The sequence below is a fragment of the Psammomys obesus genome, unplaced genomic scaffold (assembly GCF_907164565.1).
Source record: "Psammomys obesus unplaced genomic scaffold, mPsaObe1.curated_primary_1811, whole genome shotgun sequence".
Taxonomy (NCBI): domain Eukaryota; kingdom Metazoa; phylum Chordata; class Mammalia; order Rodentia; family Muridae; genus Psammomys; species Psammomys obesus.
This window is the reverse complement of record NW_026590663.1, coordinates 1,623,420-1,641,993: the sequence shown is the minus strand read 5'-3', so window position 1 is coordinate 1,641,993 and position 18,574 is coordinate 1,623,420. Positions and strand designations below refer to the sequence as shown.

The window sequence follows — 18,574 nt, the reverse complement described above, 5'->3', positions numbered from 1 at the left end:
CCCATAATTTAATTCTTACCAGTTATTTTGGAAAATACTTACACATTTTTATAAATCAATCTTGCTATATTCCAAGTCTTTTCTACAGCAACTTTACAGTGACTTTGATGATGAAGTTAAAAGATTTATTCAACTGATAGAAATATCCGTAAGTCATTAAAATTAATTGTAGTGGTTCACAACACATTATCATTCTCCCTTTCCCCCCAGAGATTAGTAGTCAGCTTATTTACCTTTCTAGAAAGAAAGTCAGCCATAAAAATATACAACATCATGGAAAGCATCTGGGTCGTTTAAGTAAATGTAGCATCACTGTAAAGAGAACAGAACATTAGTTGTCTCTCATTTATTAGTTATTTCTGTGTGTATCCATACTATGAAATATGAAATAGAAATTCCCTACAGCGTTATATCATAAAATATAGTTTTGGCTGGCAGGCACCCATAGGCATGCCTTTATATACATATACACACGTACACACAAACACACATACAGTAAGGGAAAGTTAAAATTCTAGTGACACTGTTTTTGTACAGACTAAATTCTAGTCATAAAATTGTAGCTGACTTTACATGTAATATTTATCTTATACACGGTAGAATAAGCATATTTATGTTCGAGGTAGCTAAACGAAAATCATTTTAGAAATCAAACATTTCACTACTGTAAATGAATAACCATTTTATGAAGTGTCCTGTCAGAGAAGGAACTTAAGGGACAGAAAGTGTGTATCACAGTTTCTCTAACCTTTCTCTGATTGTTGTATTGTGAACATGACAAAAAGCTGATATCCTGATACAATGGAGTGTGATTTGTGAGGACTCTATTAAAGAAAGTAGGATTTGGTGTCTGATAGTTAAATAACCTGCATTCCTTTCTTTTCCTTACATTTATTTTGTTTTAAATAGCTGAACTTAGTTTTTCATAAAGAAAAGTAATTTTTAGATTTTCTACATCTTGCTTTCTGAAGAGAAAGTGTGCCGAGGAAGTTGCAAAGAGTTGCCTCAGGTGCGGATTGGCATTCTGATATCAATCAGGGTAAAGGCATACTTATTGCTAGCAACTAATGTATTCTTGTGTATGTAACAAGTCCACAGGAAACGAAACAACTGTGACAACTTGCCATATTACCTCAGGGCGAGTGCCGCTGGTTCTCTAATCCCTAGAGAGTCTCACAGGGAGGAAGCAGCCTCTTTTCCCTCCAGAAATAGTGGTGGCTGAATGTGAAGCCTGGATTAGCATCAGGGCTTTGTGACTGTGAGAGGAGATGAGATCACTGAGGGCCATGAGATGACCCATGAGTCGGAAGAGACAGGAGACCTGGCTCCGTGACTGTTACAAAGGAAAAGAGCGGCCTTTGTCAGTTCATTGTCCAGCAAGGTGCTCTGCTCACCTCTTGGCACGTGGAGCAGAATTGCTAGTCTGTGTAGATCCAATCTGTATATTATGTTCAAATTTAGTTAAGAAAATGTTAGGCTATAAACTTCAACGATAATTTTAGGTAAACACTGAAAGCCACATAGAGTTTTATTAGTTCCGGAGAACATTGGGGTATTTTTGTTCACTTGAGATTTAAATTTTACTAGATACTTTGTTCTTTAAAAAAATTAATTTAAAAATTTTTATTTTATTTTTTTATTTTTGTGCAGGGTTTCCTTCTGCAGCCATGGCTGTCCTGAAGCTCGCTCTGGCTTCAACCTCACACAGATCCTCCTGCTTCTGCCTCCTGTGTGCTAGAATTAAAGGCGTGAGTCACCGTGCCCAGCTCATACTTCGTACTTTATCTGGGTACTTTAAACTTAGAATACAGTGAAGCTTACTTGATTAAGCAAACAAAAGGCTTTATTTTGGAGGGGGTGCTCCTATTGGGCATCTGCCTTCTGAAGAAAAAATAAGAATGTATTTCATAACTTGAGTATTTGTTTGATATAGAACCAGCAGGAAATGACCAGTCTGCCTTCTTTCTTGGAGGCTGTCAGTGGTGTTAGTCATAGAAACTGGAAGACAAACCTTATTTGGGAACTAAAGTCTAGTTCCATCCATTTGCCCACAACGTTCCTCATTTCCTTGTTTTGAATTGCTGAGTCGTATTCCATGATGTAAATGTACCATAATTTCTGTATCCATTCCTCTGTTGAGAGATGGAACTAGAAAAGATCATTCTGAGTGAGGTAGCCCAGAAGCAGAAAGACATATATGGTATATACTCACTTATAAGTGGGTATTAGTCTTATAATAGATGATAAACCTAATAAAATCTATAGTCCTAAAGAAGCTAAACAACAAAGGGGACCTTAGGGAAGATGCTTAATCCTCATTCAGAAGGGCAAACAGTATAGACATAGGAAGCTGGAGAAGACAGGGAACAGGACAGGAACGAACTACAAAGGGCCTTTGAAAGACTCTACTCAGCAGGGTATCAAAGCAGATGCTGAGACTCATAGCCAAACTTTGGGCAGAATGCAGAAAATCTTATGGAAGAAGGGAGAGACAGAGATCTGGAGGGGACAGGGGCTCAATAAGGAGAGCAACAGAGCCAAAAAATCTAGACACTCAGTTGTCTTGGAAATTTTGGAATAAGTTGTATGCTAAGGCCATACCGTTGGGCACTCTGACTTCCGTGAGTCCGAGTTCACCTGAGCATCAGGATTTTACCCAAAGCTCACTAGAAGGAATGCTCACACAGGGATCTCGAGAGCCATCAAACCATTGTACAGGACAGACAGCTCAGATTCCAGATAGCAGTTTGACCTTGAGTGGACTAAAAGGCGGTCATGTTAAGCTCCTCCTTTGACTTTCTTTCAGTTCGACAGTTTGTATTTACTACGAAGAGGAGACAGACCTGCTTCTAAAGCCCTTTTATCTATCTTATTTTAGCATGCTAGTTTATGGATCATACAGAAAGCACTTAACAATCTCCTAATAATGGACGAAGGTTTTTGTTCATTGGCATCCCTTTTCTCCGTTTGAATGGCAAAACCTCCCCTGCGTGAGGAAATTTTTATATCTCCTGGGAAGCGTGTGGTACCAACAGCCTTTGAATGGTGGCTTGTTTCAGTCTCCTTCCTTGTGAAACAGGAGGCTGCCCTTGCTTTTGGACTCACTGATGAAGGAGAAAGGCACCTTCGAAGCTCCTCCCCACAGTTCCAGAAGCCACTCTGGCTCTGTTACTGGAGTGGGAGGCATCTGATGGCTGGCTGGGTGCTTTCCTTGGCAATTGGTGTGGGCCGGCTGTCCTTCGTGTATGCTTTTCGGGGCTTGTTGTTGTAGTGATCTGCTTAGGAAGAATGTTAATAGCTCAGCTCTGGGCATCCACATTGTCTCCTGGTCTTGACCTCAGTTCCAACCAATTTAGACCATGTCTCCTTTGTCACTTTAGTCACCCAGCAGACAGGTGATGACGGACACGGACCACAGCTGCAAGTTGCCCCGAGGACTCCAGTTATTACTTCTTCTCAAAGACGTTGGTTGGATCTCAGGTAACTCACCTTTGTTGGTGAGATTTTATTTGCTATTTGATGTGGGAACAAATGATCACAGCAACGCATACTATTGTGAGGGATAAAACAGTCTTTTTTTGGGAGCATCAAGGACCAGCAATTTCATTTTGTAAGTGTGAAACTTCTTACTTCTGAAAGAGAAGATAGATTTGCAGATATGTCTCCGTGGTTATTGTGATACCTCCTGAATTTCTAGTTAAAAAACAAAACAAAACACGCGGCTTTCCAAAGACCCACGACCCTGTGTGCATTTCGAGATTAAATCACCAGTTCAAACACACTTAACACAACGGTATCAGGAGAAATTTTGAAGACTTTGGGTTACTTGTGGTCTTTTCTCTATCTGAATGCTAAGCCAGTGCAGGGATACATGGATGGTTTTGGAAATGTTAGTGTGTCAGAGTGGGAAAGAAATGCTGTTTATACATTTATTTACTTCTTTTTGATTGGGGAGTGCAACAAATCAATAAGGGTTCACAGGACAGAACATTAGTGACAAATCACAGGAGGTTGTAACAACTGGTCTCTCATTGCAGGAATTGGGCTGGGCTGCCCGTAGCCCCCCTTCCCAAACACAAATATTTTCATATAATAAAAGCCTGTTTCCTTATGCTTATAAACCAGCCTCCATCCCCGCGAGGCCACCATTTTAAAGAAGTTTGCTGCAAGGACCCCTCCCGGCTCTGCAGGGTTTTAATCGCTCTGGCATTCTATCTTGTAGAGGTGAGGAATCTCTCTGGGGTGTCACTCCGGGTGAGAGGGACAAGAAACACCCACTAGGACCCAACCCGGCAGCCACCGGCCGAGCATGCGCTGAGAGTTCGTGCAGCTGGCCCTGGCCGCCGCCGCTGCCTCGTCCGGACTTGGCGAGGACTTGGGAGGGACAGCGGCGTTGGGAGGTGGCTTAGCAGAGACTTTCCAAAGACTGCTGCCCGGGACTTTTTTTTTTTTTTTTTCCCAGGAGTCAGAGACGGAGACGGCTAGGGAGAGGACGGCAAGGAAGCGCCTGCTGCTGGAGCCAATGCAGCCCTTTAGTTCTCCGGGAGGAGCGTCCCTGCCCGGATGAGCGTCCGCCGTGTGTCCCCGACCGTCCCCCGGCAGGAGCGCAGCTCAGACGGTGAGTGGCTACACGTCCCGCATCTCTCCCGCCCGTGGTCCCGGCCGCCCGCCCGCCCGCCCGCCAGAGTGACTTCTGCGCTGCTTGGTGCGTCCTGCCGGGGGCGCGCGGCCGCGCAGGCTTTGTGCTCTGCGGGTGGCGGGGACCTCAGGGTCGCGGTCGCACGCGGAGCCCCGAGGCTGGAGGTGGTAGGGGTGGGGGGTAGCGGGTAGTGAATGATAACTGCCCCGGAGTGGGCACAGCTGCACCAGCCCCGATTCCCCGATGTCCCTTCCCTGCCACCCTGCCCCAGGCTCATCCATTATTCCCGGACGACAAACAGCGTTTCTCACGTTCTCCCCAAGAAACTCTAGTCGCCCGGCGGGATCCCAGCTCCGCGCTGCGCCCCCTGTGGTCCCCAGAGTTCACACCCGAGCTGTGATGGGTTGGGAATGCGGAGCTGGGGCCCAGGAGCTGCCCAGATGAGAAGGGCATTGGTGTGCCCGTGTGTGCCCGTGTGTGTGTGTGTGTGTGTGTGTGTGTGTGTGTGTGTGTCTGTGTGTCTGTGTGTAGGGGTAGCGGTGGAGCCTGGGGCATCTCCAGAGATGCAAGGGGTTTGTAACCTTTAGGACAGTTTGCGAGCCAGAGCTGTCCCCTGGGAGGGAGCACAGAAAGTCTCCTCAGATTGCAGAGGGCCGAGCCACAGGTCCGCTGGGAACCGGTTTACTGTGTCTTCATTCATCCGGAGAGCCAGTCTTTCCCCTTGCCAGCGGGTGTTATCTGGAGACACGTTAGAACTTTGGGGAGTTTTGTTCGCTTCATGACTCTGACAGATGAGTTTCGATGAGACGATGTCTCGAATGAGCTTGGGGATCCTGGGGACCCAGCTGAGGGCTGGCAGAGGGGCGCACTTGCTGTGAAGTTAGTTGTCTGCTGTGTCCGCCCCTGCAGATCGCGGCTGCTTAGCGTGGACCTGTAGGATGTGGTGAAAGGATGGGGCTTCTCCCTCCGGAGACTCACAATGGCCAGAGAAGATTCCGTGAAGTGTCTGCGCTGCTTGCTCTACGCCCTCAACCTGCTCTTCTGGGTAAGTCTAACAGTTCCACTATCCCAGCAGGTGGGGATGGCTGGACCCGGCTTTCTCAACCACCAGACAAGGCGCCAAAGGGCATGGCTCAGCCTTAATTAGTGACGTGAGATCACATCCTCTGTTTTTCAGAGAAGTAAAATTTGACCTTCTTAGAATGCCTTTGATCTATCTAGCTCAAGTTCCATCTGTAATTAGAAAAAAAAAAAAAAAAAAACCTCTCCTGTATACAAGTGCCAGTAACATTAGACCTGAGCTAATCTAAGGATATAAATAAATGCGCATGCTTGTCCTGGGAGATAAGAGAATTATGCCATACTACCCGGGAACCGCTAGTTTGCAGGAATTTTAGATAACTGCAACCTTACGTTTTTTTCTTTACGTCAACACCGCAGCAGCCTATAAAAGTTGATTGTGGCAACTGGTGCTAGCTCGCCTTTGGAAGAATTCACACGTAGATGTCCTATCAGAAGTCCGGTAGCTTTCTAAAGGGAGTTCCATACAGTCTGAAAGTTGTATTTCTAAGTTGGGTACGTTTAAGGAATTTTATGTATGCTTTTGGAAAAAAAAAAAAAAACAAAACCACAGCCATTTAAGGAAACAAAATACATAAAATTTAACAAGTCCATGAAAATTACGCTGTATGAGTTAGTGACTCTTGAGGCTTTCAATCCATGCATACGTTTTCATAAAGTGTTAGTACTGTATCTGTTATAATGCTTAGGAAAAAAATGAATGTTAAAACTCTGAATGGTACTTCAGAAGGTAGTCATGCTTAAACAAGTTTTCCTTTGCCACTTTTGTGTTCCTTCAAGAATTTATATTCAACATTTCCTGCTGGGAGTTTTAGTGTACAGTTTATTTATTTCTCTGTCTGTCTGTCTGGTATTGGCCAGCCCCTTATTTCCTGACAGCTATTATATCTGGTCTCTAGAGGATGACATTTTTTTTGTTAAATTGCTCCTTTAGGATTGACAACATTCTAAGATGACAAATTGAGTCTTTAATAAGTCATCTGAACAGTATCCAAAATGACCACTTTTAAAAAGTCAATAAGAAAATTAAAGCGCTGAATAATTACATTCACCATTTGAAAAATCGAAAATTGCTGATTGATTTTACTGTACCTTTAAATTCTAAAAGGGCACGTTTTCAACTTGTTTATTAAATTACCTGTTTCGCTGTCAGCTATTAAGACTTTGAGCTCCGCTTTTTCTAGAATGTGTAATTATTACTCCAATTGCTAGGATTTACTTGCCTACATTGTAATTTTCTTAGTGATAGATTCTTACACTTTCTCACTACAGGACCTTTCTGGAAGGCCTGGTCGAACTTCCTTTCTTTGTAAATCAGGAAATTGAGAGCAAGTTAAATGGCATGTCAGAGGCCAGCTATTCCAACGCTGGTGGTGCCAGGAACAGAGCTCAGCCCTCTCGCACCAAGATAATGCCTGTAACACCAGCCTCTACTCACTTCTGAACCTCCCCACTAATAAAATCTATTGTTATTCAATTAAAAATAAAGTATTGGGGAAATTTCTTAATTTTTTCCATTATGAAAAATACTAAAACCATGTAGCGAAAGTATTGCTTCTTTGAATAATGAAATTTGTTCAAAAGCATCCTTCTCTGTAAACATTTGTGAGCCCCTTTATGCTACCAGGCACTGAAACATGTTATTCTTTCATTGTTACCCTGTCCTTCAACTTTCTGACAGTGGGAGTATGTGTGTCCTGATTTGTGTGTCTATCTAGATTGCTACCCCCTCTATCTCCAGCTCTCCTCTTCCCACCTCCCAGTAACTCCTCTGCAACAATTCGGTGTGCTGCCTCTATACTTTAATTTGGTTTACAGAGAAGTATCATGTACTTATCACTATCCTCAAGTGTCTATTTATATTCATATATGTTCAAGATTTCTCATTTCCTTATTTTTGTAATTGAGTTAGTCATAAGAAATGAGATTGCTTCTACCAAAATATAGGTGACGACCACAGCAACACAACGACAAAAGGTAGCCAACATCAATAAAATACAAAATCGTTTGCATGCCACGTAAACACAGTGCCTTGGCTTTCTAGTCTTTAAAATAGTCAAAACTGTTCCTGTAGTTTTGGTGCTGTGAACATACGGAATAGTGGCCCAGTGGGCTGTCTGCTTAGAAGCTCTGTGGCCAGCGCAGTTACCACAGCCTTGATAATCTCCTCAAGGGGACAAACAGGAAGTGGATTGCTACTGTTACTGGCAGTAGGAGTGTAATTATTATTGTCCTCATTAGAACTGCTGTTGCTACCTCCACTACTACTATGCTTTTGATCCAGTAATCTTGTTTTGGCCTTCTACAGCTTAGAAATAAAGACATTGATATATGCTACTATTTATAGGAAGGTATCTCTTTTCACTTTGTTAGGAATACTGGGCTTTTCAACTTTGGCCAATCTGAAATTTCAAGGATTATTATATTATTACTTTTTTTTTTTTACCTCTCCCAATACCAATAAGAATTACCACCTACATGTATATATTTACACATACTTTTGATGCATTTCCTTTTATATTTTATATTCATTGCCTATTTTGTTCTTATTGCAGTTTACCCTCTTGCTCGTTGATTTTATCTGTTTTTGTGCAGTAGTGAAACACATTTTTATAGTTTGTAATAATTTTTTGGTAGATGTGTATACAAAATTTTATGGCTCCAACATTTTTGTTTTGGTTGTTTCTTTTTCCATATAAACTTTAAGGTTTTTTAAAAAGAGACTCTCTCTCTTTCTCTCTCTCTCTCTATCTCTCTGTGTGTGTGTGTGTGTGTGTGTGTGTGTGTGTGTGTGTGTGGTGTATGTGGGTGATGTGTATGTAGGTCTGCCAGTCCTATGGCCTGTGGGTGAACATCTCAAGATGATCATGTGGAGTCAACATCCTCCCACATGTATGTGGATTTCAGGCTTTGAAGTCAGGTATTAGGCGAGCCTTTTAGGACTGAGATATAGTGTGAGTCCTACTATTTTTTCTTTTCTTCATTCAGATAAAAATATCCACAGGACCAGGCATGATGTCCCAACCTTGCAATCTTGGTTACAGGAAGGCTGATGTAGGAAGACGGCAGTGAATTCAAGGCCAGCCTAGTTAAAAAGATCAAAGCAAACAGGAGATAAGCAGCAACAACAAAACCCACTGAAGTATTTGTTAAAATCTTATGAAATGGTTATCCCAAATTTGGAAAACCTGGCAATATCTTTTAGCGAGAAATCAAAATCCTTTCTGCTCAGGGCAGTATTCAGCGTCTTGCTAGTCCTTTGCCTAGGCAACTCTCACCTCTCTGGCTCATACAGCTCGGCAGAAGAGCTTTCTTTCTCCGTCCTTCCTTTCTTAGATAAAGACGGCAGTGCTCAGATGAGTTCAGTAACTTGCTGGTAAGCACCAGAACAGGAAACCCAAGCTCAGTTTTGTTTATTTATCCATATGTAGAAAAGTGATACTGTCAGGAACTTTGCAGAATGGCTTCCCGTGATGTCAAGTAAACATCCTCAGTGGGGAAGGAGTCTCTGTCCACCTGCTCATTGCAAGCCCTGTAGAGCTGGCCTCTCAGTCCACAGGGTGCTTGAGAATCACCTGAGCATGCTGCTGAACTTCAGGCTCAGCTTTCGTGTGTGTGTGTGTGTGTGTGTGTGTGTGTGTGTGTGTGTGTGTGCTGCAACTGAACTGAGGGCCTCGGGCATGCCAGGCAATGACTCTGCCTCTGAGTTACATCCCTGGCTCTCAACATGTTAGTGAGTTTCTCTGTCATATAATTGGTCTAAGCTGTTCCCTTTCTTCACCATTAAGAACAAGTGCCAACTTCTAGTTCTCATTGGGATTACAAGTAGGACAAAAAAAAATTGCAGTATCTACATTATATTTCCTAAGTCAGGCTTTACATCCTCACTATGGAGAGAGGATTGTTCCTCTCTCTCACTTGCAAGTTGACATGCCTTCCCTTGTCACCTGTTGGCTCAAAAGTAGGATCTAGAACCTTCTATTCTTCACATTCACTCCATCTTCTCCACCCCAGTTAGGTTTTTGTTTGATTGTTTATTTGTTTCTGCAGACGAGAACAATACATTCTAATTGTGAAAACATAGCCCACACAATTTTTGTTTTGTTATCATCAGAACTGAAAAATCTTTAAGTATAAGGGTAGATCTTGAGTATTTCAGTTTTGCAAGCATGAGGTGTCAATGTGTTTAAGAGGCCACAATCCACAGGTCCTCAAACCCCACTGCTCTGTATTCTCTTCATTCCTGATGCGCTGTCGCTCTGACATGGCATCTGCTGGGTGTCTTCCACATCATGAAGAAGCCTGATCCTGCTGTAATTGCATGGGAACGAAGCGTGGATTCTGATTCTAGTGTTTCGAGAGTGTGGTGCAGTTGGGAGGGGAGCAGCACATAGTACTGGATCTTTCCTGCCTGCTGAGGTGATGCTCTTTGCGGCTTAAGTAGGAGGGTACTGGCTCTGTCTATCTGAAGTGCCGCACTCTTCCTGTTCAAATGACATACTACTTGAAGAGCTGGGAGATTTCTTCTGTTTTAAAAATGACGTCTGCAGCTTTCTGATGTGAGTGCTATTCTTAGGTAATATGTGCCTCCTATCAAGAGGAGTAAGTACGATTTTTTTTTTGAAAGTTTCTAAAAATGGCAAACACTTCATATTTCACAAAATGTGTATTTGTTTATGATTTCTTGAAAGCTTACTACTCTTTGTTTAACTCCCATTCTCACCTGTGTCAGTGGTATTTACTCACCGTTTTAAAAGATACTAGGAGTGGGTTTCCCTAATTAATCTCGAAAAGAGACATAGAAAGCCTGACAGGTGAACAGAACATCTTGTTCATGATTTAGGGATAGGTTGGGATACATGAAGGAATTATTTTCTCTAGCCATCAGCATCCATAGTGAGATGGGTTTCTACCATAACTCACCTTAAAATGTGATACTCTTGGAAAGTGGGAGTTTGATCCATAACAAAAAAGTTATTTTGTCACATTAAAATACTTCTAAAATTGATACTTTTAACTTTATGTATGACTAGCGTTTAAGTTGTTTTTTTTAAACTCTTTCTAAGTGATAGTGAAAAGTCCTCTAATTTTTTTGAGCTCTCTTAAAAATAAATTTTCATGAAAGAAATTAATCAAGGCAAAATCAGCATTTTAAAAATACATTATGCTTCAGCTCTCATAGGCTTAAGTCAGTGTGTATGGAATGCTTTTGTGCAGTACAAGGTAGATTCTGGATTTCATTTATTCGCACTGGAGATAGGAAACGGTCCTTCACTCATCTTATGAATGTCATTCAATGAATAACCCTAAGTTAGGACACTGGGACAGTAGAGTGAACTGCACCTTACTCTCATGACCTGTGTGATTTTGAAAGTGAAGGTGATGGAGACACTATGTCAGGACATTGGAGACTTAAAAACGAGTCTCTCTGGTCCAGGGAAGGAAAATTGCAGTATGTAGGGAGAGATGATGATATATGAAAGCTCTCGTTTCGGGTGCTACTGATTAAACCACTTATTAATGGGGGCCTGGGCTTCAATTATGCCCATAAGTAATTTCTCACCCCTTTCTGGCCATTTTTAAAGTCTATTCTCTCAGGACATTGACAGTGTCATCTGTCTTCTCTTCCCTTCTGTTGTCCTCTCCTACCAGGGAAGCTGGGAAGGCACACAGGGTAGAGGTACCATGGGAACATGTGCTTTGTCCTCTAAGCTAGCAAGAACTTATTTTACTTTTAAATGAATAAAAGCACTGAAGTAAGGCTCTTACTTCAGTTTTAGTGTTTTCAAGATGAGTGGATGAGCATCCAAAAGCCAGGCTTCTTTGTTAGAGTTCTCTTTGTGGAGACAGAATTATAACTAAGATCTAGACCTTACTGACATTTCTATCCTTGCTAACAGATTTGACGCACAATGGGAAGTTCAGAAAGGTGGTTTTAGACATCTGTCATTTTTGAAGAGAATTTGTGCCTCTGCCATGTTCTGAGACTGTGATTTATGCAAACAGTTGAAGGATTTTAAAAGCTTTGCTTTTGGCAATGACCTAGTTTGTGCAGAACATAGGTGTATGTTTCATAACACAACTTAGAAAACGTGCGTACACACTCAGTTTTGATTTACAAGGCAACTTGATTTACCACTCTCTAACCCCCATAATTAGATTCAGGAGAAAACTAGACTGTGCTCTCAATAAAACAAATTTTTGATTTCTAATTATTTGTTGAGAGCTAGCATTTTTTTCCCTAAGAACTTCACAAAACAGGATCTAGCAAATGTCAAATGCATACCTATGAAGTAATACTGTGTTACTTTCTGCATATTTTCTTGGTATTTAGATAATATGTGACAGTACCTGAGAACGTGAATATCCGGTGAATAATTATGCCCCCAATTTGATCCATATGTAGCAAATTCATAAATTAGAATACAATACGCCCCACAAATATTCATGACATTTTTTATGCTTGGTTAAAAATAGGAAATATAAGTCCAAAACTAAACAGAAAGTAATTTGGATAACTCACAGAAAATACCATGATTGTTAGGAGCGTGAGTGGTTCCTCGTAAGCTATGCTTCTAGGTTACATGGTGACAGAAAGACTTATTGTGGTGATTCACTCTTGTTTTGGTTTAGTTCCTTGGCGTAGCCATGTTTTTTTTGTGTGTTTGTGTGTGAGTGTGTGTGTGTGTGTGTGTGTGTGTGTGCCTCCTGTTACTACCTTCTCTGTCCCAGTGTAAAGTCATGCGTTGAGGCTGAGATTTATTCCTTTTCAAAGGCACTCGCTTAGTGTGGTAGAAGGCCTTTTCTGATAGTTAATTTGGCTTGTGTTCTAGGTACAGCTACAGTAGACACCACTCAGGAAAACATAGCAAGACAGGGTAGAACCTAAAGTTTATAATTTAAAGCATTTCTACCCTAGTTTCTAACCTGCATTGTAATGACAATCATTACATTGTCATTTGGCCAGATTCCCCTACAGAAAGTTTCCAGCAAGTGGAAGTTTAGTTCTTGTTAAAGCATCTGATTTTGCTAAATACTCAGCTTGCTTAGAGAGTGGAAAACATTTCCGCTTAGTTGGGTTCTTTTCCCATTCACTAACCTAACTGGTATCAGGTCCTACTACTAACGTGTAGGTCAAACAGGAAATGAAATGGAGCTCCCCACCCCCATGCCGTACTGAGAGCATTCAGAGTGCTATAGGGAAGGAGGGAGCCTGGAGTCAGTCTTTCCATTCTAACCCATGTTTGGGCTGCTGTCCAAGGAGAAGTGGAGGTTACTTTGCTCCTGAGGATTGGAAGGCTGGGCAGGGTAGCGTTCCCAGCAGAGGCAACTGCAAAAGCAGACATGGGACCTTGGGAATTGTGCATGGTGCCCTTTGCAAGGACTTCCATCATTTTTCAACTATGGGAAGGAGCTGGCAGCAAACAGGACCAAAGAGCAAGATTAAAGAGTGAGTAAGGGGGACCTTGTGTGACCTCCACAAGCTATTAAACTTTACTCTCTAGGAGGGAGATGAGCAAAGAGGAAGTAGGAGACAGGAAATAGCTAGGGACAGCTATGTGCTGAAGGGTGCTTGATCCTGTACTGTGGAGGTGGGGTCTGTGAGATGGAGAGATATCTTATGAAGATGATTGCTACATCCTGGCAGGAAAGGATGGGGCTTGAACCAGCCTGAAGCAGCAGGAAGTGGGGAGGGACTTGCCAGCTGCCTCTCAGGAACCATGCAAAGGATTCAAAACTAATTAAATGTCCATCGAGGAAGAGGGAGAGGCTCAGGCTGTCTGCCAAGTTGCCAGTGGATGTGATTGAAGGGTTCATTATTCCATTCACTAGGCTTGTAAACACTGTGAGGGGGACAAAAGTCTTCAGGGAGAGTGGAGCTGGGATTGGTTTTAGACATGCTAGGATTGAGAATGGCTATTCAGTGGCTCTGTGTGCTGTCCATTTGGTAGACCTTGACGTATCTGATAATTTCATTTCTGAACTGACTTAGGAGTAGTCTGGAATCTTACATTGAGAAAGATTAAGAGAAACTCCTAGGTTAAAAGTGGCACATGATAGTAGTAGGTAATATATTTGGGTCCACTTCATCATAAGACTCTTCTATATATAGAATTTTTTTTTAATATGATGGATTTAAAGGTGGAAAAAAAAAACCTAAAGAAAGACTAAACGTAGTACTAAAAGTCATCAGCTGAGAAGCTACTGACCTGGTTTCCTAGTTGGAGTTCAGAGTTCAATGCCTTCCCATTGTCACTGTGGTAAAGGACATACACCCTCAGGTGGCTTCCAAGGCTATTTTCTGGTCCTTGTCTGCTTGTATATTCCCGCCAGGAACAGTTTCTCTCTTCTGATCATATCATGCTGCCTTCCACTTTGGAACCTTTGCTCTTCTTTTTGACTGGAAAGTTCTTTTTATCCTTTTCCTTCCTAATTAACTTGACATTGCCCTTCAGATCTCAGCTGCTTTAGAGAAGCCCCTTTGACCTCATGGATTAAATCAGACAGTCTAAAAAGAGTTGTTAAAGCATCTTGTTCTATTTCTTTCCCACTCAGTACAGTTTGCAGTTGCTCATTGACACTTCTGATCAGTTGCTAATGTGTGTCCTCTTCCCTAAGTTAATTGCATCATGAAGATAATGTCAGTCTCTTCTCATTAGTGTCAATACCTGGCCAAGATCAATGTACATGCTTTGAATGGAATAATGACTTCAAAGCCAAGGCTTTGTTATTTCTGCCATTTAATAAATGTCATGAAACATACGGTTCAAAAGAAATGCATTTTTCTTCTTGTTCTTTCTTTCTTTCCTCGTTGCCTTCTTTTATTTTTTTTCTTTCTTTTTTTCTATAAGTGGAAGAACTGTGTCTAATGACAACCGCTGTTGATAATGAAGACTCAGGGTTGGAAATGGACTTAGACACACAAGGATGAGTTGGAAGGGTGAGAAGAAAAGGCAGATATGACCAAAATGTACTGAACTCACACAGGATGTTCTCAAAATGCTTTGAAAGAAAAAAAAAAAAAGAAAGAAACTCAAGGGTGGAGATTCCAAGATCGTTTATTACTGCTTGGTAGAGCAGTGACAGGGTTGTGTATCAGTGTAGAAAGGTAATGTAACATCCTACCTCTGTGACTTTTACAAGGTAAAGACCCACACACAGCCACACAGATGTGAGACGAAACGTGTTCAATACAGATGTGCAAACAAGTCATGGGATGGTGAGCTCACTCCTTGGCTTCCCCGCAGAGAGCGGTTCTTCATGGCTGGGAGCACAGGAGCTCGCCTGGGAGGCCTTATCTAGAGAGCCTGTTTCAGTCACTGCCTGCATCATCAGCGACTCATGCCGGCTTAGATCACCACCCTCTCAGCTTTAGATGACTGATGTTCATCTAAATGCCAGAAATGTTAAAAATCAGTATGTTTAAGAAAACAAAGGTACATTTTGAAAAGGCTTCAGATAAAATAGGGGAATCTTCAGAGTTCAGGAGCCCACTAGTCTCAGTATCAACATGTTTTAGCTAGCTTTTTTTTTTTTTTTTAACATTTTTGAGTTTTGAGAATTTTAAAACGTATTTCAACTTGAAAGAACTATAATTAGCCCCTGTTTCCTCATTGCTCAGGGTCAGTAGTTGCCAGCACACCCTGCTCCACTTTCAGCTAACTTTCCCTCCCCGCAGGGCATGCTTTTTATTGCTGCCCCTTGGTCATCGTTAAATTTCATCCACAATTCACTATAGATCTCCAGAAGGTGAGGAACTTTCAAAAATAAATTGAGTTTGTATTCATGCCTGAAATAACAGGCAACTTCTTAGATTTGAAAGCATCAACGTTAAAATTTCTCTAATTGCCTGCAAATATTTTGTTTTGCAATTGATTTGTTTGAATCAGGGTTCAAAGCAGGCCAACCCATTACATTGGGAAATCTCTTGAATTTCTGTTAATTTTTAACAGCTTCCTTCAAAAATATCATTTCAGTATCTGCTTTTTATTCAAATAACAGAAACAAACTTGTTTTTCTTGTAAAATAAACTCATGCTCTTGATTTTATTTACTGTATCCCAGAGGTGGTAGTTAACGCTATACCTCGTATTTTGTGCCCATAAACCGATAGAGTTGGATGCTTAATTGCATTCAAGTTTGACTTTGTGTATGTGTGTGGGTGTGAAAATACTTTACATTTCTGGGTACTTTGGATTGCTCAGACCGTGAGATCTGCAGTGTCTGATTGCCTCTCACTGAGCGAGATGGCGGGGTGGGCCTGGTATCCGCAGTCCACTTGTTCCATTCTCAGCACCTCCGTTAGCCTTCTGCTGCTGCAGCGGTCCTCAGCTCCGCCAAGGGATCGGAACATCTGCGGAACTTACACCTATGATTTTTTTGTTCGAGTCCCAGGTCACTCAAATGTACAGACAGGACTGAAACTCTCTGGTCTGCTAATTTTGTCTGGCACTGAGGAACCTCCCGTATCGCTTCAATATTTCAGGAGGGGTTGTTAAACGGTGTTACTGCAGGATATAATGGCTGCATGCATGACTGGAAATTCTGCTACTAAAAATCTCAGTCTTTGGCTCTGCTTAGACCTCGTACAGGAAAAATGATGTAAAAATAACTAAGAGATTCATGTCAGTTTCTGAGTAATGACCAGTGTCCATCATTACATTTATTGTTATTTCTGATATTCTAATGTTCACTTTGTTGAAATTTTAGTCAACAGAAGCTTTTTTTTTTTTTTTTTTTTTTTTTTTGGTTAGCACCTGTGACCTTTTGACAATGTATAATTATTCAGTAGCCATATTTGATTGTTTATTTGCTGTTAAGGATGACAGTTTTAGATTCTCTTCTGCATCTGAAAATTGAGTTGCTCATCTGGAATTTCTACACTGAACTTGAAGTCGGCCACTTAAGAGTTCGCTTGTTTGTATTGTATTTACGGATACTCTGTTCAGTGGGTATGTATAATTACTAAGCAGAATAGTCAGATATTTACGGTACCAGTAAAATTCAATAGAAATCCAATAGGTAATTAGGAAAAACATGAAAATTACATAAGAAATCCTTCATTTAAGGTTGTTAATCTTAAAGGGAATGCTGCATAAATCTCTGGTGACAAGTTTGTTTGTTTTATTTTTTTTCTCCTTAGTTAATGTCCATCAGTGTGTTGGCAGTTTCTGCTTGGATGAGGGACTACCTGAATAACGTCTTGACTTTAACTGCAGAAACAAGGTAGGCTTCCTTATTGCCTGTTGAATTCTTCCAGATGATCTCTCCAGTTCCCGGTTTTTAAACATCTTTGCTCTGAGCTGTTCATTGGGTGGGTCTCCTCCATCATTCTGTAGAACACTTTTTCTTCCAACCTATCTGTCAGAACTTGCCTTCTTTCCTCATTCTCAGTAAGGAATTCCACCAGTCCTGCAGGGCATCAGGTGACAGGACATTTCCATGGACATTTGTGTGCTTGGTAACGCATCCGTTGTCTGCTTGTCCTCATCTCTGAGCAGAGAAGACGATACATACCACTAAGTTAGAGTAAGGATCGAGCGATCAGTGTCAAGTCTGCATTTGTACACCAGAGCGTCTGAGCACTGAGTAATTGTTAACTTTCGCTTTCATCCCTATCACAGGTTCTGGTTACTGACTACATATGTCCTAGCAAAAAAGTCCTCTCCTTACCTTCTCTTGTGATTATCCCTGGTTCCCTACGCATTCCTGTTCTCCTCACATTAGAAAATGATTAGTTATCAGAGAGGAGAAAAGTGCTATTCAGACTCCAAATCAGAGAGGAAGGCAATTCCTCCCAGGACATGGCTGTGACTTTGGAGCCTACATTTAAGATGTGTTGTGGTAGAAATGCTTCCACTTACATAAAAATACCGTAACACTAAAACAAAGTTAAAGCAAGCAAACAGACACAAAGCACAGTGATTTTGAGAATATCCACAAAAGCCACCGGCTTTTGGAAGATGATAATTTGGAGAACCAGAACTCACAGTAGCATTTGTTCAGTGTCTGGGATCTGGGGAGGAATTTGATCGTTTTGATACTGTTTTATTTATCTTGTGATATGATCTTCCTCTCTTAGGGTAGAAGAGGCGGTCATCTTGACTTACTTTCCCGTGGTTCACCCGGTCATGATTGCTGTTTGCTGTTTCCTTATCATCGTGGGAATGTTGGGATATTGTGGAACGGTGAAAAGAAATCTGTTGCTTCTCGCATGGGTACAGTGTTTATACCTTCTCTTTATTACACCTAAAGCATCATGTGACAATGCAGTGTTCTAAATCCCATAACTGTATTAGCAACTCTAAGAAGTGGTTGCTGGTCATTATCCAGCCTCCTGTGAGAAGGGACCGTTCTTTCTCTAAGAGATGATTTTAGTACAGATATTTTCTATATGAGGCAGGGAGATATGTGTGCTGTTTAATTATTTCACTCTGTCTCTGTTTTGGCATCTTCATTTAAAAATAATTTTTTTTTAGTGGCATAGACCTTCGTCTCTCCCGGGCCAGAGCTGAGTTGCCATAATGGCTGTCCTATTGAGAAATTCAGGTAGTGAGATGAGATGGAAGGTCTATTGTAATCTGCATATTGCCTTAAATGGTCTGGGGGATATAACAGAGTATCGGTTTCTTTAATTTTAGCTACTGTTTTGCTTCATTACAAAACACAAAAACTTTGGAAGGGTTTTACTAAACTATTTTTAAGTTGATTTTACTCCTTCAGCTTCTATAATTAATCTTATAAATAAAAACTGCTAAACTTTTCAAATTATAAATGAGAGCCAGTTAGAGTAGCGTACATGTGGATTTCCGGAAGACCTGGCATTCCAGTGCCACCAGGCAGTGAGCCTGCTGAC

General features: G+C 41.5%; 1 protein-coding gene across 3 annotated transcripts in view; it reads left to right on the top strand.

Annotated features, from left to right (window-relative positions):
* Positions 1-18,574, top strand: part of Tspan12 (tetraspanin 12) — a 91,853-nt gene that overhangs the window by 23,077 nt on the left and 50,202 nt on the right. For 2 of the 3 annotated variants that reach the window (XM_055608094.1, XM_055608093.1), the window contains 6 exons: positions 3,381-3,480; positions 4,126-4,224; positions 4,463-4,618; positions 5,549-5,684; positions 16,862-16,944; positions 17,801-17,936. In XM_055608094.1, the coding sequence (XP_055464069.1) occupies positions 5,619-5,684; positions 16,862-16,944; positions 17,801-17,936 (285 nt within the window). In that variant the 5' untranslated portion in view covers positions 3,381-3,480; positions 4,126-4,224; positions 4,463-4,618; positions 5,549-5,618. Of the gene's footprint in view, positions 1-3,380; positions 3,481-4,125; positions 4,225-4,328; positions 4,619-5,548; positions 5,685-16,861; positions 16,945-17,800; positions 17,937-18,574 lie in introns of those variants that run through there. The other variant, XM_055608095.1, reaches the window with a different exon arrangement.